At 36.4% G+C, this 24,545-nt stretch overlaps 1 protein-coding gene across 3 annotated transcripts in view; it reads left to right on the forward strand.

Annotated features, from left to right (window-relative positions):
- Positions 1 to 998: 998 nt before the first annotated feature.
- si:dkeyp-117b11.1 (SH2 domain-containing protein 6) overlaps positions 999 to 24,545 on the forward strand; it is a 29,008-nt gene continuing 5,461 nt past the window's right edge. Inside the window, exons 1-16 of one of the 3 annotated variants that reach the window (XM_036578891.1) lie at positions 999 to 1,221; positions 4,098 to 4,123; positions 4,225 to 4,259; positions 6,525 to 6,562; positions 8,708 to 8,801; positions 10,756 to 10,838; positions 10,947 to 11,007; positions 13,989 to 14,069; positions 14,429 to 14,457; positions 15,022 to 15,067; positions 15,223 to 15,301; positions 20,064 to 20,094; positions 20,185 to 20,218; positions 21,628 to 21,733; positions 23,471 to 23,502; positions 23,638 to 23,663. In XM_036578891.1, the coding sequence (XP_036434784.1) occupies positions 1,090 to 1,221; positions 4,098 to 4,123; positions 4,225 to 4,259; positions 6,525 to 6,562; positions 8,708 to 8,801; positions 10,756 to 10,838; positions 10,947 to 11,007; positions 13,989 to 14,069; positions 14,429 to 14,457; positions 15,022 to 15,067; positions 15,223 to 15,301; positions 20,064 to 20,094; positions 20,185 to 20,218; positions 21,628 to 21,733; positions 23,471 to 23,502; positions 23,638 to 23,663 (933 nt within the window). In that variant the 5' untranslated portion in view covers positions 999 to 1,089. The remainder of the gene's footprint in view (positions 1,222 to 4,097; positions 4,124 to 4,224; positions 4,260 to 6,524; positions 6,563 to 8,707; positions 8,802 to 10,755; positions 10,839 to 10,946; positions 11,008 to 13,988; positions 14,070 to 14,428; positions 14,458 to 15,021; positions 15,068 to 15,222; positions 15,302 to 20,063; positions 20,095 to 20,184; positions 20,219 to 21,627; positions 21,734 to 23,470; positions 23,503 to 23,637; positions 23,664 to 24,545) is intronic. The other 2 variants (XM_036578892.1, XM_036578893.1) reach the window with 2 other exon arrangements.

A 24,545-nucleotide genomic window follows, 5' to 3' on the forward strand; every position in this document is an offset into this window, starting at 1 on the left:
AAGGCTCAGATTTCAGTAATGTCATGATGTTCAATAAAATAGTTTCAAACTTTCAAAGTTTAAAATCAACATTCATACATTCACAGCTTCCAAACTGTACAAATTCACTCGTATCGCACGTTTCTACCATTAAAATCATTAGCAACAACAGCACGATTTTGCTTTTGTGAACTGTGGGGCCATTACCTAGGTTTCCATTCATTTCCTGGAGAACTTTAACCAGAACTACTACTAGCTACTACTACTACTACCCTTACCTTAGCTTTAATCTTACCCCTTACCCTCACCTTAAAATTTACGTTGATTTACGTTGTGGGGATCAGCTTGTGGTAACCACAAGGAAGAAAGGTCCCTACAACGTGAGTGTATGTACAGGTTCCCACAATGTGGCATAAACCACACACACACACACACACGCACACACACACACACACACACACACACACACACGCACAAACTGCCCTATTTATAATTTTTGCTAACTATTGCTATTCTTTTTATGCAATTTTTTTTTTTAATCGAATGAAATGGAGAGCTCTTACACTCTTTAATGTTCTTAATGTTCCTTTTTTCTTGTTCCCTCTTTCTTGATGACGCTTTGGCAGTGCTGTAACTGGATATGGTCAAGTTTACTGAACTGAATTGAATTGAGAGACAGTCAAGTGGCGAAAAACAAATCTGAACGCGACAGAATTAATATCTGTTGTCCAAAGTTTACGGATAAAACCATATTTGACTAGTTTCCCCAGCCTTATACGACCGTGTACCTGTGTCGGTTTACACCTGTGTTGCAGTAGCCTACAGTAACTGCCCGAAACTGTAAGATTCTTAAAGTCATATAAATTTCATATGAAAGTGCATTTGTTTTTCATTAGAGCCGTAATGAGTGCGTTTTCCTGATTCTTCACCTGGTCAACACTGCTGGTGTGCTGTAATCTGTGGTCTTTACCTCAGAGCCAGGCAAGGCTAACAGCGCTAATGTGACCATGAGAGGAAACAAAAAGCTTTTGTCTGTCGCGCGGCTCTCTCGCCTCTATCGTTCCCAGCGATAACCGACCTGACACGCAAACGGCAGCTCACACAGCAGCCATGCAAATAGGCAGAGCATGGCAGAGAGCAGAGTCCTGCCACACACACTCCCACCACACACACTCCCGTCGTACACTCGTGGATTTGCATCCGAGCCTCGCACAAGTTCCTGATGAGCCGAAGAGGACCATGGTAATGTACAATTCTTTAATATAACACTAGCTGTCGAAATTAACACATCACCTTTATACATAGCTTCAGGTTTTCATTTGGAAGTTACTGGTAAAACTGGAAGCTGTTCTTGGGGTTTAATGTAGGTTACATGATTAGCTGTTGTGTTAACATCACTGTGCTTCTCTTATGAGACTCCAATGTAACGGGCTTGTTGAATTCTGCACCGTTTCACTCTGATCTTATGGGTACACCGCTTCGGGATTACTGTTCGGATTTAAGCTTCTTAGATGGTTGGGATTGAAGAGTTAGGTAGAAACGGACAACAAATGTGCTGTATGATGAGACATTGCTGGTTTTAGTGTACTTTTTGGTCTAGAAATTGCCTTCACACGTCTTATTTTACTGATAAGCGTTTTATTTTGTTATTTATTTGTTATTTATTTTGACTACTAACACACAATTCTCTTTTTCTTCACCTGTCTCTTAGCTGCACCTAATCCCCCTGATCTGATAAAGCAGGAAAGTGCAAGTGTAGACACTTCCCTTTCCTATAAAAATCTGATAGGCATCACATGGACTCCTTAGTGATACTTTAGCTTCTCTCATTGTCATTTCTCCTTTCTGAATAATTCAGATGCACCTACCACTTTGCCTTGGCATCAGATGCCAGTGTGTGTTCCTTAAAATAGTCTAAAAATGCTTTAGAAAGTAACAAGATGTGACACATCACTTCTCCTTTGTCATAGCCTGAATACCGTAGGTGTTTGCTTTGGCTTTCGGTTGGTAAGGTGTTAAGAGATAACAGAATGGCTGGATCATGTTTTCCATTGACTTGATTGATGGCCAGGGTGCAAAAACATGAGGTCATTTATTTAAACTGTAGAGTGTGGGAGACCAGTCTTGGGACAGTGAGACAGTGGGATGGCGCTGCTGGCGTTTTGCACGAGGCCTTGTATGATAAAATGTCTGACTTCACCAGAATTAGATACTTAATTATACACAGTCAGATGCTCCATTACCCAGTATCGGTTCTGTTCTTCCTGCTCAGGACTCCTTTGCATAATCTCTGACCCCTTGGACCAGGAAGCATTGCTATGGGAACAAGCCTGGGTTAAAAGGGAATGCAGTTCTTCTCTAGTCACCTGCTTCACCACCTTCTAGGCCTAACATGTACATAGCATGTGTGCTGTTAAGTCTGAGTAAGGATGAGTGATATGGCAAAATATATAGCAGCGTAATACTGAGGCATTTTCACGATACACTAAATTTCGTTTTTTGAGGTTTTTGAGGAGTGGACCAAATGCACCAGCAAGACAGCAGTGGCACGTTTGAGGAAAGGCTGTTAGACACCTTCCCATAGGAAAATTGTATTGCTCAAATGTTGCTCTTTGATAGCTCAGGGGACTTAATAGTGATCCTCCTAAAAGTCCTTAGGAGAAATAGCATTAGACAAAAAAGCAGACATGAGATACAGGAAAGTTAAAGGAGAGATTGAATGGTTTAGTTTAGATAGAGATGAGTGTTAAGTGTTACTGAGGTCATTTGCTCAGGAGAAACAGCAGGAGTTTTAGCAAAAGTGTCCTTTGTCTTTTCATGTGATCTCATTAATCGTTCAGCCCTAATGAAAGGAAAGATCAAACAACTGGCAAATAAAGTTAATAAAATAAGATAATGACATAATTGATTGACACTTTTTCTTTTCTGATACTGATATTATTGAAACCATGAGTATCACCTGAGACTATCCAATAGTTTTCTTTAAGTAGTAAACTAGCATGGTAAAGTACTTTTCTAAAAGTAGTTTACCATGCTGAAACTACTCAATCACTCTACTGCCCCACAGGAGGAAACACACAGCAAATAATGCACGATGTGAGTGTAATTTCAGGATAGATTTGTTACAGGATTTAATCAGATTCATTCTTTTTTATTCCTCAGATATTCGATCCATCATTTTCTCCTGTTATTGGCCTGATACCCATCAATACTGATAATAGGCCTAAATGTGTCTTTTATAATACATGTAGGCGTTCAGTATTGCTAAGGAAGTATTGCCAATACTTATGCACTCAGAAAAGTGTATTATAAAGTAATTTATCATAATCAATAACATATCGTTATCTTGCCCACCCCTATGTCTGAGATATGTGTATGTGTGACTACACTACATGTCCAGAAGTTTGTAGACACTAGGCCTGAGTAGTATTTTCTAGTTAAAAAAAATCACCCCCACCAGGCTGATATTCCAAAGCAAGTCGGCATTTCTTTTGATCCCATTCACATCAAGTAAATTAAGGGTAACCTGTATGTGCATTACAGTGCAAAGCAGAGATAAATAACACAGGCAGTTTCATAACAAACCTCTCTGTCTGTCTGTCTCTCTCTTTCTCTCTCTTCTCTCTCTCTATGTTAAACTGACTGCTGGTGTGTGAGTTTGCACACTTCTTAAACGTGAACCCCAATTTCCCAATGTTTTTTTCAAGCTGTTTAATGGTAAATCAGCCCAGGTCATTGCTGACACAGACATTCAGTTGCTCACACACTGCTTGTATAATCTCCATAGAAAAGCATAGTCAACAGAATGGGACATTCTGGAGCAGCCTGAGCTTAAGATTACTATGCCCAATGCCAAGTGTCAACTAGATATAAAGCCCCCCAGCATTGGGCTGTGAAGCAGTGGAACTGTCTTCTCTGGAGTGATGGCGCTCCATCCAATAACTTTTGTATAAGTTTCAGTGGCTTTTATCATCCAGAACTGATCATCCAACATCAGTACCTGACCTGAAGAAATGTTGGATGAGCAGGTGTCTACAAACCTTTGGACATGCATGTGTGAATATGTATATTGTGTGTGTATGCACTTTGTTCACATGTATCTCATCTGTTTTTTTCAGAGTTTCTTTGAGAAGCTGAAAAACTTGTAAGTATTGCCTTGTTTATTTTAGACGCTACCTGGTCCATATTCATTATATCACTCCTTCTGCATGTTTTTCTTACTCTGAACTCTTTCTTCTCACACAGACACAGTGGTCCCCCGGCCCCACCCAAGAGGATAGGTAATTAGTTCTTTCCATCAGTAATCAGTGTTTTTTTTAATGGTAAAATGAATTCCACATACTGTGCAGAAGTGACCCATCATAGTTACAAACAATACTGACCACATTTACAAATGATATTGCATTTACGCAACCAGAGAAGAAAGAATCTCTTGTAATGGAAGTGATGCAGGTGCTTCAGAAAGTCAGACTAGGTTACGTAATGTTCTTGAAATTTGCTTATTGTCAATGTAGTACGAACCTGTTAGCCTGATTAAGATAACCTTTTATGACGAATTAGTGGCATGGTGCATTAGTTTTCTTTTTTCCTTATGTGCATTTGTCAGTCAAATCAGGAGCGTTTTGCAGCGGGGTTTATGTTTAACAAATACAAATGCTCGGGCAGGAAATTAGTAAAACATCAAAGACCTTTTTGCTGGACCGCTCAGCAGGTTGGCCAAGAATGGTTAATGGCCATATCTCACTGACTGTTCGTTGCTGAAACACGCATGTCCCTGGGCTGTAGCTCTGTGTGGGTGGCGTCATTTTAGGGACTGGCAGTGTTCAACAGTTTGTTTGCTGCAACAACGACTGAAGAGAGAATGAAATGGACTAATAATTCAGCGCAGCAATAAAGAATTTGCTGGCATAAAGGGGGACCACTGGTTAGCTATACATATGGATTATATCCAAGATTGAAGCTGCCTGTTAAGTAGCTAGCATTGACAGCTTGATGTGATTAGCAGAGCTTGCAAGCTAGCAGGAAAGGCCGAGGCACTGCAGATGAACTGCAGAGTCTTCGTTCATTACTTGTTTCCAGTGTACACATTCCTCCCATTACACTCCAGTATCTTTTGCCATTGGAGTGAAAGCTGAATACATCCCCTCAGCCACAGCCACGTTTTTTTTCCCCAATTATCTGTCGTCATCTTGATGTTCTCAATCCAGAATCCTTTCAAGGTATCTGATCGGCAGGAAGTGAGAAACATGATTATTAATCCATCCTGATAAAGTTAACCTAAGAGGCATTTCAGGCATTAGCAAGGGCGTAGATTTGGCCTCAACATTGGTAGGAACACAACAACCTACTTCCTATGCCCCCCCCCCCAACCACCACCCCCCCCAGCTGGGGCTGGATTCATTATAAGTCTGTTGCAAAACCAATAATAATAAAAGCATATGTTTAATGTGCAGAATCATTAGTAGACCTAACCTGAGGCCCTAAATGTCTAGCTGCTTCTCCCTCAACCTGCAATTATGGCATGTTAGATAGCGAGAAGGTTTTCATTTTAAATCAACGTGGTTACTAGCTGTTTAATTTACTACCTAATACTTACTCTCTGGGTGGTGAAAAAGCTCCTGATGTCCCTCCTCTTTTTTGGTGACATGATACCTACAAAATACTAAACGTGTATGCTTGAGGTATGGACTGACAGCCTTGATAACGTACCAATGGCAGCACACTGATCAGCTCTTGCCTCCGTGACTGGCAGTGAGTATGAGATATTTGCACATTGTGACATGAGCCTACAGTTAGCCCCCTCCCTTCCAGCCAATCAAATGCTAACATGCCAAAATTGGTCGTCTTGGAGACATAGCCTCTGGGCGGGCACTTCGGAATATGACTTTTCTTCGAAGATAATGCAAATGAGTTTGCTTAAATATTGTTAGGGACAATTCTGTCCTCCCAAAATATTGCTGACATCTGCCTACCATCCATATGCCAACCTATGCCCATGGGCATTATTAGAGTCCTGCCAAACAATTTAGATCTGTTTTTATGTAGAATTAAATGTGCACCATGTAAGAAAGCATTTGTAAGTTTCTAGAAACGTCTTTCTTTATATCTCAGTACTGTATTTGAAGTATGTTCCACTTTCAGTGCAGGATTTCTAAGATTCAAAACTAGGGCTAGCAGTCATGTCTGTTAAATTGTGCCTTTACTGGGCCCTTGTGGATAACCTACTTGTGGTACTCAAACATGATTATGACTACATATCAGATGATAAATCATCTTTGTTAACCTTTTTTCTACATTTTTTATTGTTTTCTTTAGTTTATTACACCATCTTTACACCACATTACTTAAAATAAAAGATTATTGCATAAATGTACTTTAAAAGTTTAGAATGTTTTTCTTTCTCCTATAAAGTGGCTATTTCTAAGATATGATGTTTTGTTGTAATAGTGATGATATGAAACAGTGCTGAAGTGCTGTTGTGTGTGTGTGTGCGTATCTGTATTACTGTGTTGTTGGCACTCACTCTTTGTTTGTTCATGTTTTAGATACCAATACTGCATATGGTTGGTCAGAGGATGAATTTGTAAGTGTAGCGGTTACACACACAGTTGTTGTGTTCACTTGTTGTCATACTATGTTCTCAGCACTAGCTGTCCTTTTAAATATGTTTGGCTTGTACTCTTGAGCACTCTTCCTCAGGGATTTCAATTAATCAGTTAAATATGCCAGTAGAGTCACATAGACAAACACTAGAGGTGCAAAATTATGATCGATACAGATTTCTTTACGGACAGAATAACCACTGGCTGATTTTTTTAAACTTAAAGCTCGCATTGTTTGGACGAAATGAACCCATGAACCACAAGAGCACTTTTCCAGAAATTTCTTTTAGCAAAAGTGGCAGTATAAAAAAACATTTTTGCTATTTTTAATAAACTGCCAAACTGACATTTTAGGCTGGCTTTACACAGTAAAACTTTCAGGCGACTAGTTGCATGCAACAAAATTTCCATGCAACTTCACATTTCACACGAAGCAGTTGATTACTCCACTAGTTAACTAAATTAACAGCTCATACGTTTTAGAATACCATATCATTCTCACTATATAAAGTCATCATTATATTTATATAATTGCAGCATTTTTATAGCCTTTGTATAACATAAATTTTTCCAGCTGTCATTGCCATTTTAGTTTTTTTTTTTTTATTTAGTTTTAGTTTAATCTGCTCTGTGTAGGTTAAGCCTTTGAAAATGAATGTTCTTCTTGATGCCTCACTTCTCCTGTTCTAGAAGCTCTATGAGCTCATCGTGGAGTAAATCTTAGTATCCCCCTCTGCAATAACTTTCATTCTTTGGATTCCAGGGGAATCGGAGCTCAATGTTGAAATAGGAGACCATTAAGAAAAGAGAAAATGTATAATCTATGTAATGTATACCATTTAAAAAGGTGTAAACTGTTGAGTTTCATTTGAGTTGCAGGATGCTTTACATTATGCAACTCAAGTGCAGTTCAGGTTCCTATTGGTTTTAAGCTGCTAAGGTTGCTCTGAAGTTTCATCGTGTAAAGCGTACATTGAAATTAAGAGGCAGTCGGCTAATAAGTGGCTATTTTGTCCAGTGAATCATGCATAATTATGCTACGACATTAAGTGTAGCAGCAGCATTAATACAACAAGAATGCACTTACCTGCTTCATGTTATTTACATCATCAAATTGCAACACCAGTTGGCTAATATAAATGATTAAAATGGCCGATTGCTGATTTCCTTTGTAGAGCAACAATTGGGTGATTTCAATTCTGCGTCCCTGATCAACTCATTGGTTACAATGCATTCTTGGAAGAAAATGAACAAAAGTTTATACTTCACAAGTATGTAGAGGATCTGTGCCTTAAAAATGTGTTCATCCAAAATGCTAATGCTTCTTATAATGACTGAAAGACAGTAGATGCTAATTAGCATTGTTCACATGAGATGTTAACTAATCCTTGCTTTTTTATTCATTGCAAGCCATGTTCACATTTTTAGGTGACATGTTCTTTGAACAAAAACTAGAAGTAAGTTGAACACAGAATATTTCTTACTATTTTTAGATTGACAGATTGACAGATTCTTATAAGACTATGTAACTTATTTCTATTTTAAGTCAAATGATCTCACTATATTTGCAGATAATTTTGCTTGTTGTAGGAAATATGCCTAAAGCAAGATGTTATCCAATATAGTGAGATAATTTGACTTACTAAAATCACTTAAAACAAGTAAAATTGTCAAGAAAAAAGTCTTATAATAAGCTTACAACAATCTCAAAATGAGAAATGTTACATATATCGACTATATTTAAGATAATTTCACTTGACAAGATAGCACTTTTTGCAGTGTAGGATAGAATGTGATTTTGGCTACAGTCAAGAATCCACAGTACAAGTGTGAAAAGGAAAGTGTTTATCTCGCTTCCTGTTTGTGACAAAAGGCGTTCAGTGCCGCCACCTCTCACTTCCCTCCCAAACCTGTAATTGAATGACACGATTAGTTCCAAATGCTTCTGCGATGTTTCCATGACTTTAGTTTCATCGCCACCCAACAGCTGAACTCCCCCGCAGTTAGTTGGTTTAAGAGGGTTCAAATTGCCATGTTAATGTGATAAAATGAAGTGCTTATTTCTGTTGACAAAGACATATTATGATCATTACTGGCATTGTGGATGTGTTTGTGTGTTTGTGTAGGGTGAAGAAGAAGGTGATACGTATGAAGCTCCCCCCTGTGAGCGTCCCACCATCAAAGTCCAGCGTCAGCCTGTAGAGGAGAATGTTTACCTCGGTATCTAAACCTCCCTGACCAGCCCTCAGAAACCCAAGCATTGATGATAAATTTGTATTTTTTTCCATTTAAACTGTTTTTTTTTGGAATCCACTGACCATAAACTGTGATATTTATACATATTTTGCTTGGGAAAATGTTACAAGCACAGGTTTTAAGGATTACTGAATTTTCTCATTGTAATTTTAACAAAGTTATATACTAGAAATGTAATAAGGAAACCTGAAGGAAACCATACAGTTTAATGTGTTCTCTGCCCCAAAACACCTGATATAGCTCCTAAAGGGCTTGACAATTTTTTTCCACTAGCTGGATCAGATGTGTTGGGGTGGGGAATAATTGAAAATGTTATGTTTTTGCAACATTCACAAAAATTAACAAACATATATGTATGTACATCTTCTATTTACTCATTAATTCTTTTAACCGAACATGTTAAGAATGAAGGAAAGAAAAATCACAGGTCAAGTACTTACTTGGAAGATTTGCCACAAAATACAGAGCATATATGAGGATGAATAGAACTTTGGCATGCTGTGAAATTCATGATTTTTTTATTTGGTATAGTTTAGAGTGGTGGATCCCAACACAGTCCTCAGTGCCCCCCAGATAGTCCACAATTCTGCTCAAATCTGGTTTGCAACACTGGTTTATTGAGTGGACTGTTGGGATATGCAGTTTTAAACACATTTAATCAGAACTATTAAACTTGCCAATCAAACATTTTAAACAGCCTTTCTGAAGCTCTTTCTCTTCCCTTGCAAAAGTGAATGTAGTAGCCTAAACCCATTGAAAGTAAAAGTAAACATGTCATTACTTCATTGACTTAAGCAGAAGTAAAAGTAGCCTGGAATAAAAGAGTTTGAATGGGTGAGTAGGAGTACAAATATAGCACTTTTTTCTTTCTGTGGAACTTCAGTGGAACTTCTTACTGCATCCAACATCTACCAGCTTAGAAACTGATGTTTGATCTTCTCTGTTTGCTTTTCTCTGTCAGGAAGCAATTAGTAGCTGAACGTTATGGCTATAGTAGAGCTGAGTAAAAATTTGATTACTTTCATCATTTGCAAAAGTCTATTTGAATTTTGTTTATTTAACTGAGTAAACTAAGTAAACAAGTTACTACCCAGCTCTGTTCTTTTGGTAGTCATTTCCAGTACGTCCTGTCTGCAGTTGTATGCATTCAAATTTTGGGCGCCCTGGTCAAATGACACGTTTTGTTGATTTTCTAGATGAAAATAAGTTAACACAACCTCTACAGAGACCTGTCCAGGGTGTATCCTGCCTTCCACCCAAAGAATGCTGGGATAGGCTCCAGCTCCCAGAAGGATAAACGGCTTAGAAGATCCTCTACAGAGAAAATACTTCTGACCATTTTAGTGCACAATTACTGTTTATGTGTTGAATTTAACATATTGGAGAAAAAATATAAAACATAATGAGGCCTGTGCAAAGGTTTTGGCACATTTTATATTTATATATATATATTTTGTATATTTTGTGTTTTATTATCTTTACCTGTATGTTAAACTTGGAAAATGAATACAAATTGTGCATTAAAAAGAGCAGAAAATGTCATATTTTCACATAATGTTGCTGTCCAAAAAACACCAAAAACAAATATCTCAGTTTTGTCCGATTTTTATTTTTCTACTTTATTTCAGTACAGCAACTTCCCTTTACATTCTAAAAATTTAATGATGAATGGACCAATAGAAATACTCCAGAATTGCTTGGAATAAAGTCCCTTTATATTAACTTACATTAAAAGTAAAGGATGTTTTTCTCTTCTTCTTTAAAGTTACAATTTTGGAGATACATATTTTGTTTTTGAGGCAACAATATGACTGTAAATGCCAGTTACTCATTTTTCATTTCATTGTTCGATGAATTTATGAAGTGTGTTAAGCATGTTGTGTTGTTTATTGTTGTCTGGTGTCGTATCTGTGTAAAGGCTATCCTGAGAGACCCCATCCTGTTATTCCCCAAAGACAGGCAGCACCTCCACCACGACCAGCAAAGATCACACCTAAAATGGTAATTGGTAATGCTAAACACATAAAAATGAAGCTGCTTCTTTAAAAGCTGCTTTTTCTCTCTTCGCTGTGCATCATCCTATATGAGTAATCCGAGTATTTTCTTTAGAGACCACCTGAGCCACCAACTGACCAAGAAGAGTTCTACATTGACCCCAACAACAGAAAATGTGAGTGTCCACTTTGTCCTACGCCTGACAGAACTCACTATCCAGGTTTTTTTCAGCTGTACTGCTTGTGCACATTGGAAAGCAGTTGTAACAAACTAGGAAATGATTGTAAAGTCAAGTGACATTACAGCACTCAGTGCCAGTATTCATTAACTAACATACTTTAGAGAAGGCCAAATTAACATCCTTCCACTTTAATGCAGTCAAATATTTGGAAAACAGTTCCAAATTGTTCCATCAGTAAATCTCATCCAAAGGGCCATCCACAGTTCATGGTCTTATCCAGCCAAGAGTAGAAGTAGATTAATAACATGGAGGAAAGTCATTACTGTAATTTATTGCATTTCTGTAATTGCAATGATGCCTTAATGTCTGTTTTATTGGTACCACCAGCCAGTAGCAGATTGGCAGCTTTCTTTTATGCATATGGAGCGTGCTGTTAAACCTCATACATTCCTCAGTGGAGTTATTATTTCCACAATGCTATTCAAATGTCATTCAAAATTACATACTTATTTACATGTTGAGTTATTTAAAAATTATATTTACATTCAATTTAAATTTTGTACTGGAAACTTTAAGTCTGAGCTTCTGGCTTTTTTCCGTTTATTTCAGTATTAAGAAATGATAAAAACGAAGCAAGAATGTGAAGACTGGACACACAACAATAACCTTCATCAAACACAAATCATAATAAAATATCTCCTGCCAATGAACACAATTATATCAATTTAATACTCAAAATCTGTACAACAGAATTTCTCCCCTTGCTTTGGTGAGCTACAAGTGCGAAATAATTCATATGCATTAACACCATGCTTTTTTTCCTGAGCGATAACCACAACTTATAGTGGTAAGTACTTGGGATTTTACAAGGGAATTCCGCTGATTTTTCAAAGTGTCTGCATAATTCAGTTGAGATGTATCATCAATTAAATTGTCAAGTAATCAATTAAATCCTATGTTTACTTGGAAATTGTACAGAGACAACATGTCGATTTTTAAACTGAGAATGTTTCTTATTTTTTGAAAAATAAATGTCCATTTTGAATTTGCTGCCAGCAATACATTTTAAAAAAATTGGGACAGGAGCAACAGAAGGCTGGTAAAGTTGTGTAATGCTAAAAGCACACCGGGTAAAATATCTGACAACTAATTAGGTTAATTGGTAACAGGTCAGTTGGGTATAAAAAGAGCATCTCAGAGAGTCTTTCAGAAGTAAAGATGGGGAGGGGTTCACCACTCTATGAAAGACTACGTGAGCAAATAGTGCAGCAATTCAAGGATAATGTTTCTCTATGTAAAAGAGAAAAGAACTCTGGGATTTCATCATCTACAGTACATAATATCATTAAAAGATTCAGAGAATACAGAGAATTTTCTGTATGCAAAGGACAAGGCCGAAAACCAGTATTGGCTGGCCTTGGTTTTCGGGCTCTTAGGCACTACATTAAAGGCACTGTATTTTTGGGCTCTTAGGCACTGCATTAAGGACAGACATGATTCTATAGTGCCGATCACTGCATGGGCTCAGGAACATGTCAGGAAAATCATCGTCTGTGAACACAATTCATCATTGCATCCACAAATGCAAGTTTGCAAGTACTGTGCAAAGAAGATACCATGTATAAGCATGATCCAGAAACGAAACCCATCTTTGGACCTGTGCTCATTTAATATGGACTGAGACAAAGTGGAAAAGTGTCCTGTGGGCTGACAAATCAAAATTTAAAATTTTTTTGGAAATCATGGACACTGCATCCTCCGGGCTCAAGGAGGATCCAGCTTGTTATCAGCGCATAGTTTAACCTCTAAAATGACCAGGGGCTGCCAGCAGGCCCAAAGGTTTATTACACACTTCTATAACCAAAGAATAGTTCAAGTCCCTGTAGTTACTGAATAATAAGCCTTAGTATGTAATAAACCTGGAATTCTAAGGGGTTAAATGCCAGCATCTGTGATTGTATGGGGTGAATTAGTGCACATGGCATGGGTGACTTGCACATCTGTGAAGGCACCGTAATTGCTGAATGATATATACAGCTTTTGGAGCAACATGTGCTGCCATCCAGATGACGTCTTTTTCAGGGAAGGCCTTGCTTATTTCAGCTAAGCAATGCTAAATCACATTCTGCACATATTACAACAGCATGGTTCTATAATAAAAGAGTCCAGGTACTAAACTGGCCTCGCTGCAGTCCAGACCTGTCACCCACTGAAAACATTTGGCACATTATGAAATGAAAAATAGGAGACCCCAAACTGTTGAGCAGTTTAAATCCTATATCAATAAGTCAGACATGGGAAAAGGGACAGGAAAACATTTTGCTACAACTACAACTATTGGTCTTCTCAGTTCCCAAATGCTTACAGAGTGTTGTTAAAAGAAGAGGTGATGCAGCACAGTGGTAAAAATACCCCTGTCCCAACTTTTTTGGAACATGTTGCTGGCATCAAATTCAAAATGTGCATATATTTCCAAAAAACAGCAAAATTTCTGTTTCAACGTTACATCTGTTGTCTTTGTACTGTTTTCAATTAAATATGGGGCTTAAATGATTTGTACATAATTGCATTCTGTTTTTGTTTACATTTTGCACAGCATCCCAATGTTTTTGGAAAAGGGGTTGTACCTCTCTGCCTTGAATGGCTCCTAAGAACTAAATTTCAGGCCAAAACCTCATATTAACAGTATCAAAAAACAATGTTTCAGGCAACATGCAACATATTCATAACCATTTCATGTAAAAACTTTCTGTGAGGTAGCTTTTAAAGTCATTTAGGTCTGGTTCGGCACCAGCAATGTGAACAATTCTGACTGAAATATTGTGAAAAGAGCATTTCACATCAAACCACTCTGAATGAATTTGTTTACGCTTTAACCGTTTAATCATGTAGGTAGTTTGAAAAATAGATGTAATTCCCCTTTGAGCAAATGCAACATATTAACTCTCTCTCTCTTTCATGTTCTTTTTTGGAAGTCCCTGAAGTCAACCGTAAAGATAAAAAGGGGCCCCTTAGGAAGAGTCCTCCAGCAATACCCGCTCCTAATCTTGAAGAAGGTCTCTCCCTCTCTCTCTCTCTCTCTATCTCTGTCTCTCTGTCCCTCTGTCTATCTCTCACTCTCTCTCTCACCCATTTCCTCTCTCTGAATTTCACTTTCTTTTACTTCACCCATCTATTCTATTCTATTCTCATCTGCTTATCTGGTCTTTCGCACTGTTAATCTCCTTGGTTTGGGATGAGAGGTAAGGCTGTAGGGCCTTGTGAATGGCTGGCTATGGACAATTCTCATTGAGTGATAGTACATGCTTTCAAGCATCTTTACATGCGTTCTTCACTACTTGCATTTTGTATGTTGATGATGCAGAGCTGATACCTGTACTTGTGCATGGTAACTCAAAGCTCAACTTTCTTTCAGATGTTTACTTGGACCCAAATGAAGGCCAGGTGAGCATCATTGTTGAACCATTCAAATAGGGTTAGGTGATGTAAACAAAATTTACGTGGTGTGGCTTATATTTTATCAGATATTGAGACAGTGATATATTTTGAAAATATAATATAGATTTTTTTCAAAACCATCAAAAGCAAAACACTGGATATTAGGTGGAAATTCTGGGGGAAAAGTCACATTGTGATATTTTTGCAATCAATATTTGAAAAACAAAAAGGAGTCAAAAATGTACCCAACTTGATTGCTCCCAAATGGAGGCCTGGCAGGCCTGCATTATTTTATCAGAAATTATTTACATTTTTTGAATGGCATATGTGCCTCTACTTCAAAATGCAAAGGAGTCATTGCAGAAGTATGCATATTGCAGTCAACAATATTACAAAGGCCAATATTGCAATAATGATTAACTATAACAAGATTGTGCAGCCCTACTGACTAAACTAATGTTTGATATTATACTTATAGGTCATGACAGTTCCATAAGCAGGCCTGTAGAACATGCAATGCATCATCTGCTGGTGCAGTTTTGTGCTGACAGTGTATTTGATTTGTTTCAGAGTGGGAGAGAGCCTCCACATGATGTATACTTGGAACCCACACCAGGTAATTATTGTTTGAATTTATTTCAGCTTTATTGGATAGCACTGTTCTGTTGGCTTAACAAAATTACTTTAACAAAACTGTCACCTTTAAAGATTAAACATAAATATTGGCATCAATAGAGGTTTTGTTTGATTGCTTGACTGTTTGCATTTCAGCACGCCCACCCATACCCCGTGGTGGTGTACGCATGGTTCTTCCTCCCAAGACCATAGGGCGAGATCCTCCTCCACCCATGTAAGTTTGTACAGTCATAGGCAAAGGTTTAAACACCCCTGATCAAATGAAACGGTTTGTTGATTTTCTCAGTGAAAATAAGTTAGTGAGAACAACCTGAAACTTGGTATTTTTATGCAAATTTCAGAGCACCATTTCTTTTTATCTGCTGAGTTGGAAAAATAAAACATAAAATATAAAATGTGTATAACTTTTGCAATCGCCACATTTTGCATATAGGTAGTTTCTTCCAATGTGTTAAAGTCAACAAATAAGCAGGAACTGTGCATTAAAATGTGCGTAGGAGTGGAGGTTGTGTTAACTTATTTCCACCCATGTGATTTGACTGTGAGTGTTCAAACTTTTGCATACAACTGGATGTGTAAAAGAGGATGTATACCTGTAGTGTTATATTTGTTAGAGCCAAATGTTCTCACAGGTACAGTGAAATATGAGAATAAACATACTTGTGAGGTTTTTACTTAGCTTCATAACGTTGAACACCTTTACTTTTGTAGATGATAAACATTTTTTTTGGAAAACATGAAAGAGCTAGCAGATTTGTATTTCATGTCAGTGGGTAAAGTAATGGTAAGATGTAGGACTTTGTCATATTATCGGTTCAGTCGACGTAAGACCTTGCAAAAATATGAATACAGAATTCTGTATGTGCATGTATGTGTATTTTTGTGTATTTTTCATATTTGTCAGAAGACGCATAGTTCTTTTGCCAGTGGTTCTCAATTGACCTGGACAAGCTTTAGAAAATGTTGGCAAACATTCCATTTAACCTACAAGTATTTATTTAGAGTTGCTAGATAACAATGAGTTTCCACTTTAACATGCTGTAATCTGAACTATATGGGTTGGAAGTGACAGCATCAAATTTGTCACTATGCCAGTGTTAGCTTGATTACACAGGAAAAAGTAGTGATGCACAATAATATTGGCTTCATCTCGGCATCAGCAGATATTTGCATAAAGGAGTACTATGTAAGTTGTATTTATTAAAACTGAAAGAAGTGGTGTTATTGAGTCCGTTTTTCAGGCCACGTCATTTGTCTTTACATGTGACGGGCAAAAAGAAGATCTGGCTCAATGTTTAGGTCTCAAATCAACATTATACAGGTTATATGCAGCTTTGATAAAACAAAGGAAACAGACAGATTTTTAGATTTCACCAATATTTCCAACCTTTATTTGATTGTTTGATTGATGTATTTATTGTACTTCAGAAGAGCAGTATTTTTAGGCGATGTTAAAATATCTGCATTTTATTTATATTACTTCAGTTGTAGCCCTGTACACGTAAATGTTAGATCTCTGTAATGCTAATTCATGACTCCAAATTTTTATGTTTTATAAATGTATCGACATCAGCAGATATGTTCATGAAAAATATTTGATATCGGCACACAATTCCCATACATAGAGAGAAAATAAAATAAAATAGAGAAATAAGTAAATAAACAGAAACTCATCTGGCACTAATGGTTACTCCTCTATTCAAACTTTAGTACGCAATCGCAATGCAGTACGTACTACAGGAACTAAAAGGAATAAATACTTGAAGTTAGTTGAAGTTTATAAGCCAACGAATTGCATTTTAACAAAGTTGGATAGAAATTTTAGAATGGCACTACTGAATGTAAGAGCACTAACTAACAAAACCAGCACTGTTAATGATCTTATTTCTGAACAGAAACTGGATTTTATGATATTTACTGAAACCTGGCTTAGTTCAGATGGGGCAGTTTCCTTGAATGAAACTGCTCCACAGAATTATGATTTTATCAATACTGTATGGGAAGGTAAGAAGGGAGGTGGTCTAGCTGTTGCTTTGTCCAGTATTTTTAATTGCAAAAACATTTCATTTGGAACGGTTTGTTCTTTTGAATATCTTGGCATTCTACTTAAAGGTCAGGAGCCAGTCTTGCTGGTGGTTATTTATTGTCCACCCAAATACGCACCCTCCTTCTTACTAGAATTGTCTGGGCTACTGTCTGTCTGTGTAACTAATCATGATAGGATTCTTCTGACTGGTGATTTTAATTTTCATGTTCATGAAGCCTCAGACAAAAAAGCTTCTGAATTCATGCAACTTTTAAACACGTTTGATTTTACTCAGCACATAAGTAGTTCAACACATAGTCATGGTCACACTTCAGATTTAGTCTTGTCATAAGGTTTATTTATTAACTTAAATGAAATCCTTGATATCGCTATCTCTGATCACTACTGTGTGTTTTTTAGTATGTCGGCTTCTGTTGGCACAAAAGATAGAGTAACATAAATGAAGAAAAAGCCGTATTTTAACACATCAACAGCAGCTGCTTTTAGTAATGCTCTACATTGCAAACCTCCTCTACTTATTAGCTCAACAGTGCATGACATGGTCAACAATTTCAACTGTACACTAAGATCTGTTCTAGATAGTGTTGCATGAGATAAAAACTAAAAAGAAATCCTTGACCACAAAAATGCCATGGAAAAAAGAACAGATAAACCAATTGAAAAGGGACTGCTGCAGAGCAGAACGGAAATGGAGAAAAAAACTAAATTAACTATTCACTATGAAATTCTTAAAAATTGTATTAATATTTATAACAATGCAGTACGAACAGTGAGACAGAAATACTACACAAAACTTATTAATGACAACGGACACAACCCAAGAGTTTTATTTTCAATAACTGATTGCCTGTTAATTCCTAAATTAACCTGTTATTATTTTACTGAGGCTTCAACATCAAAATGATTTTGCATTATTTTTTAATACAAAAATCACTAACATTCGGTCACATTTTATACCTCCCAAACAACCAATAGTACACTATTTTTATTCAACAGCAAAACACCATGAATAGTTTTAACAAGATTACTGAGACAGAACTTCAAAAAGTTGTCATGCAGTTAAATTCCTATACCTGTGTTTTAGATCCTATTCCAACAGCATTTAAAGAAGTATTTGACACCCTTTGTCCAAGTGTGTTGGACATTGTAAATCATTCTTTGGAAGCACTTTTTCAGACATACTCAAAACAGCAGTTGTAAGGCCACTATTGAAGAAACATAACCTTGACCCTCAGTTCTTAGCAATTACAGACGAATCTCTAACCTTCCATTTTTAAGTAAAATAATTGAAAAAATAGTTTTCTCACAGCTTAATGAATTCTTAAATGAACACAATATTCATTAAAAATTCCAGTCTGGCTTCAGAGCAGATCACAGCACTGAAACTGCTTTAGTGAAGGTTGTGAATAACAATAATAAGAAGAATAATAATAAATGCTGATGCGGGTCATGTTTTGGTACGTATGCTTCTGGATTTAACTGCTGCATTTGATGCTATAGACCACAGAATACTTCTAAATCGGCTTGAGAAATCGGTTGGTCTTAATGGAACTGTGTTAAACTGGTTCTCTACATATTTAACTGGAAGGCAGTATTTTTTAAACATGGGTGAACGTATGTCAGATAAGCATGATATTCTCTGTGGTGTACCACAAGGCTCTGTACTAGGTCCACTTCTGTTTTCTTTGTATATGCTGCCACTGGGTCAGAGTATTAGGAAGCATGGCATCAGTTTTCATAGTTATGCAGATGATACACAGCTGTATATGTCTGTGGCTCAATGTTAATTCAGCAGACAAGCTTGCTACATGTCTGTTCAGCATAGTTAGCTGGATGAATAGCAATTTTCTAAAGCCTGATGAAGGAAAGAAAGAAATAATTATAATTGGTAGTGAAACAAAGAGGAAAAAGGTGTATGAAAGACTTGGAAATTTGGCTCTACAAATAAAAACTGAAGTTAGGAATCTTGGTGTAACTCTAGACTCTGATTTAACTTTTAAAGCACATATTAATAATATTACCAAAACTGCTTTTTATCATTTAAGGAATATAGCATGAGTTCGACCTTATCTCTGTCTGCAAGATGCTAAGAAATTGATCCATGCTTTTGTGTTTTCTCGACTTGACTACTGTAATGCTTTGTTCATAGGACTTCCTGCAAGTACAACCAACAAACTACAACTTGTGCAAAATGCAGCAGCAAGAATATTAACAAGGACTAGAAAACAGGATCATATTAGACCAGTTTTAGCTTCACTCCACTGGCTGCCTGTCTCTTTTAGAATTAACTATAAAATTTTACTACTGGTTTTTGAATCTCTTAATGGTTTAGCACCTTCATACATTTCTGAGTGCATTTCTGACTGTGTTCCTAATTGAGCTTTAAGATCATCTAGTGCAAGCCTGTTCCAAATTCCATGTATGAAACAGAAAAAGAGCAGAGAGGCAGCATTTTGTTATTATGCACCAAAGATCTGGAACGCATTACCAATAAACTTCCATCAGGCTCCATCTGTCAGTGTTTTTAAAAAACAGTTAAAAACGTATTTCTTTACTTTAGCATTTAACGTTTTTAGCGTTTAAGGTTTTTTATTGTTTCCTTTGTTTTAACTGGAATATTACTATTACTTTTATGTTTTTGTTGTTTATTGTTTATTGTCTTTTTTTCTTTTTATTTATACTTTTATCTTGTGCTTTTAATTGCATGTATTAATATATCAATTTTCTGCTATTTATTATTTGTTTATTGTACTTTGTTTTGGTTTTTGATTATCTTTTGTCTCTTCTTCCTCTGTTGTTTTTACTTTGTATTGTGAAGCACTTTGAGCTGCATTTTTAATGTATGAAAGGTGCTATAAAAATAAACGTTATTGATTGAGAATAATTGGATTAAACAGTTTGATACTACTTTCTCTTTTTTCCCTTCCAGTATTAAGCCACCTGTTCCTAGAGCCAAATCTGTAAGTAGTGTTTGCATGCACACGCACATGTACACTTCTGCAGTCTCACATATAAATATTCAAAAGACTATTTGTTATCGTTTTCCTTAGAACTCTCTTATCAGCAGTGACTCAGTAAAGCCAGGTCAGTGTGCTTGTCCCTTCTCCTCTTTCACTTTTGGTGTGCTGCACATATTACGCAAAATATACATCATATCGTTGTTTCTAATCACAACCACTGGTCTAGCGGTTTGAGTTTGTGTTTGGGATTACTTTAAGTTTAAATCTTGCTTTTAAACTCAAAAGAAACAGAACAACAGAAACAGAAAAGTGGTCTTACAATGTTATGATAGTTTTAATGTTGATATTATAAATCAATATTATTTAGCAATAAAGATTTAGCAATATTTAGCTACATTGTATTCACATTTTTGTTTAGTTTTACTTAGTTTTTAGGGCTGAGTTTTAAGATTAAACAGGTTTTCATTTTTAAGCTATCATAACTTTATACATAACCAGGTCCATACATATTTGGACATTAACAAAGTTATTGGTATTTTAACTCTCTACCACAGCATATTGGAGCTGAGATTATATAATGAATATAAGCATAAAGGGCAGACTTTCACCTTTGATTTGAGAATATTTATATCCAAATCAGGTGAACGGTGTAGGATTACAACCATTTTTATATATGTACCCCTCCCCCATTTGTAGGAGCTAGGTAATTGGATTATTTGCTGTTCAGCTGTTCCAAGTATGCAATATTGCCTTATTATTTCACTAACAAGTAAGCAGATAAAAGGTCTAGAGTTGATTTGAAGTGTGGAATTTGCATTTGGAATCTGTTGCTGTTAATTCTCTATACAATACTGCCAGTGAAGCAAACCATCATTAGGCTGAAAAATCAATACAAACCCATCAGAGAGATAGCACAGACAATAGGTGTGGCCAAATCATCTATCTGATACATTCTTAACAGGAAAGAACGCACTGGTGAGCTCAGCACACACACAAAAAGACTCAAAAGACCGTGGAAAACAATGGTGGTGGATGGCAGAAGAATTTTATTCCTGATGAAAAAAAAACCCTTCACAATAGAGCTCATATTCATATTCATATTAAGTTCATATTCATTATTTTTATTTAACTCCAGCATACTATGGTAGGTGGCTGAATAACTCTTTGTCAACGTTCAAATATTTATGGAGCTGACTGTATTTTGTTAGTTTCTACCCAGTCTCATAGCCAGTGATATTTATGGTTTGCCACCTATTAGTTTTTATGGGCTGAAAGACTCTTTTCTTAATACAACTAAAACAAAATGCCACCACACACATTAAAAACATATATATTCTACCTTTTTTTACACAATTTCCATTGTGTGTAATGACAGTTCTTTTGTGTTTCATTTCAGAATTTGATCCAATTTGTGCTGTTCAATGTTTTTATTTATATTGTTTTAATGTTTTTATTTACATACTTTTCATTTTTTGTTTTTTTGGGTTAGTTTAATCTAAAATAGAAATCTATTTCTCTGTGTTTTGATTGTAGTTCCGCCCCCAGAAATGAGGAGCCTCACCTTTCCTACCAAAGCACCGCCGCCCACACCAAACAACAAACCTCCTCTACCCATCGGCCTGAAAGAACCCAAACCCAGGTAAAACACATACACACACACACCAGCAGGGTTGGATGGATTACCTTAGAAAGTTACCCAGTACTCCAAATTCCAATACAGATTACTGATAACCTGTTAGAAATTTCTAACCTAATCCAAAGGATTACAATATTAAAGGAATGTATTGTGATTACTATTCCTGACTTTTTGAGAAACTTGTCTTTTTAACGTCATATAAATAATATAAACAAAAAACAGCAAGACAAATAATAAATAAAGGTACACATAAATGCATCAAAGCAATATAAGTGACGCATAATTGTGCTTTATATTCACGGTGTGTGCATCCAATTGAGAACCTCATTAAGTGTTTTGGTGAAGGTGAAGCAACACTATGTAAGTTTTGAAGATTTGCAGGCCTCACTGGTGGAAATATGTAATTGCACACAGTGTGCAGAACGTATTGTACCATTGGTTGTGTTTGAATGCAGAGTTGAAGGCAAGTCTGATGAAACACAGGTGAGCCCCCATCCCCCCACTATTCTGGTGGCCCCTGACCAAAGGAAATTATGCTAATGTAAAAATGGCTTTTTATATCGTCTCAGGATCAGATGCTACCAAATATGTACAATTTCCAGTTTGGTACACAGATAATGAGAGACTTAATGCAAATAATATTACAACATTTTTGAGGTTTGATGTGAAATTGCTATTGTTTATCTAAAATGCCTTGCACTGTTTCATTTAAGTTAGCTGCTTCTTACCTCATGAAGCATGAAGTGCCAACAAGTCGTTTCCGACTCCTGGCGATCATGTGGATAGAGTTTCTCCAGAATATCCTGTTTGGGTCTTCAGTTCTGAATGTCTGGTTAACGATTCCTATAATTGTGCCCATCCATCTTGTTGCTGGCCGTCCTTTTCCCATTACCGTCAACTCTTCCAAGCATAATGGTCTTTTCCAATGTATTGGTTCTTCTCAGAATGTGTCCAAAATAAGATAGAAATAGACTCAGACTCTCCAGGACAAGCATTAAATAACCCTGTTCTAAACCAACAACTAAACTGCAAAGTAAAGCCATTGCTCTTTTCATAATTTGTCCATATTAACAATTAAGTTTGCCGAGTGTTCATTTATATTTTGGTTTATCTTTGGTTTAAAATTAGAAGTGGAAAAAAATAACTATACTTAAGTGACAGTATGAGTACTGTGTCAAACTTTTACTCAAGTAAAATTGGAGGAGTGGAGCAAAAAATATAGTTGAGTGAACATAAAAAAGTATCGGCAGTTTATATGTGTTATATGTTTTGTTAATTTAATAAGTGAAAGTAAGTTAATACGTCCTCTTTAGAGAACAGACTTCTGCACATTTCAATGCACAATTGCTGTTTATTTGCTAGATTTAACATATTGAGGTAAAGAAAAAAAACATAAAATGTGGCCTATTCAAAAGTTATGGAACATGTTATATTTTATGTTGTATTTTTCCTGAATATGTTAAACTCAGCAAATAAATAGAAATTGCAAACTAAATTTAGCAGAAAATGTCATTTTTTCTGTAGTGACAAAGTCAATTAGCTGGAGCAGGTTGTGGTTGGAACTTAACTCTGCAGAAAGGTAGATCTTGAGGACCAGGGTTGGTTCTCTAGAAAAATCAACAAAACATGTAATTTGATCATTGGTATTCAAACTTATGCATATGACTATGTGTTTCATTGAACAACATCTCTGGTGTATACTCACGTGTGGACACCAATCTGTCTGTGCTTCTCTTTCAGTCCTCCTCCTCCTCCATCAGTAGACAGCACTGGTGAGATTATATTTGCTCATTTCTCTTTTTTGCCTCTGTGCTTTTTTTCTGACTTTGCCTTGAATCTGCTCAGTGCAGCAGTACATTCATTGATCTGTCATTTCTAACATTGCTCCCCCTTTCACTCTCTCACAGTGCCAGTGATGCCACCTGGAGGACAGGTAAAAATCTGCTACTCAGCAAGGGCTGCATACAGATAAAGATGCGTACTCTAGTTTCACTAAGAAACCCAACCTTTTAAGGGGAATTCCACAGACTTTTTTATATTTCTGCATAATTTGATGGTTGAAGTGTAAAGTAATTCAGAGTGTTTTGATCCAAAATGGTGCATTGCAAACCAACTGATTTCTTTACAATGGTGATGACAGGAACCAGCAGCTGCAATGTTTACAACGCAAATATAGCAATTTTATTTACTATTCAAAACAACCAGTGAACCTATGCATATCTCCTGAGTTTCATATGTAATGTTGTAATGATAAAACAGTGCTAAATCAGAGAAAATGTGTTTTCTTTGAGGACTATTTTGCCTTTTCGAAACAGCCTGCATGTACCCCTTTGCCAGGGCAGGATCTTAAAAAATATGTTTTAGGCCAAAACCCTAACTCAAAACTATGGTAAAACGATGTCTCAGACATCAGTAGTAATAGTGTATTCAGAAACATGCCATGTAATAACTTTTTGTAAAGTAGCTTTTAGAAGCATTAAATGCTTTGTATGTCTGGTTCTTATCACCGCCACTCTGAATGACTTCTTTTTTTATGATTAACAATTTTTATTGTTTTTTTTTATCCTAGATTTATACAAAGACATTTGCGCTTGCCTAACTATCCCTTAGCCCTAACCCATCCCACTCATGTCAGTGTTGTATTTAGGACATGACCTATTCATATAATGTACTAAGCCCCATATCGGAAAGAAAAGATAAAACATAATAATACCAGTAAAAATAAACATAAAGAATAATATAAAGCTTAAATATTTACCCTACTTGCTCCTGTACACATCTAAATGTCTAAACTGTTTAAATGACAGCTTCTCGT

Source organism: Colossoma macropomum, unplaced genomic scaffold, assembly GCF_904425465.1.
Source record: "Colossoma macropomum unplaced genomic scaffold, Colossoma_macropomum, whole genome shotgun sequence".
NCBI classification, from domain to species: Eukaryota; Metazoa; Chordata; class Actinopteri; order Characiformes; family Serrasalmidae; genus Colossoma; species Colossoma macropomum.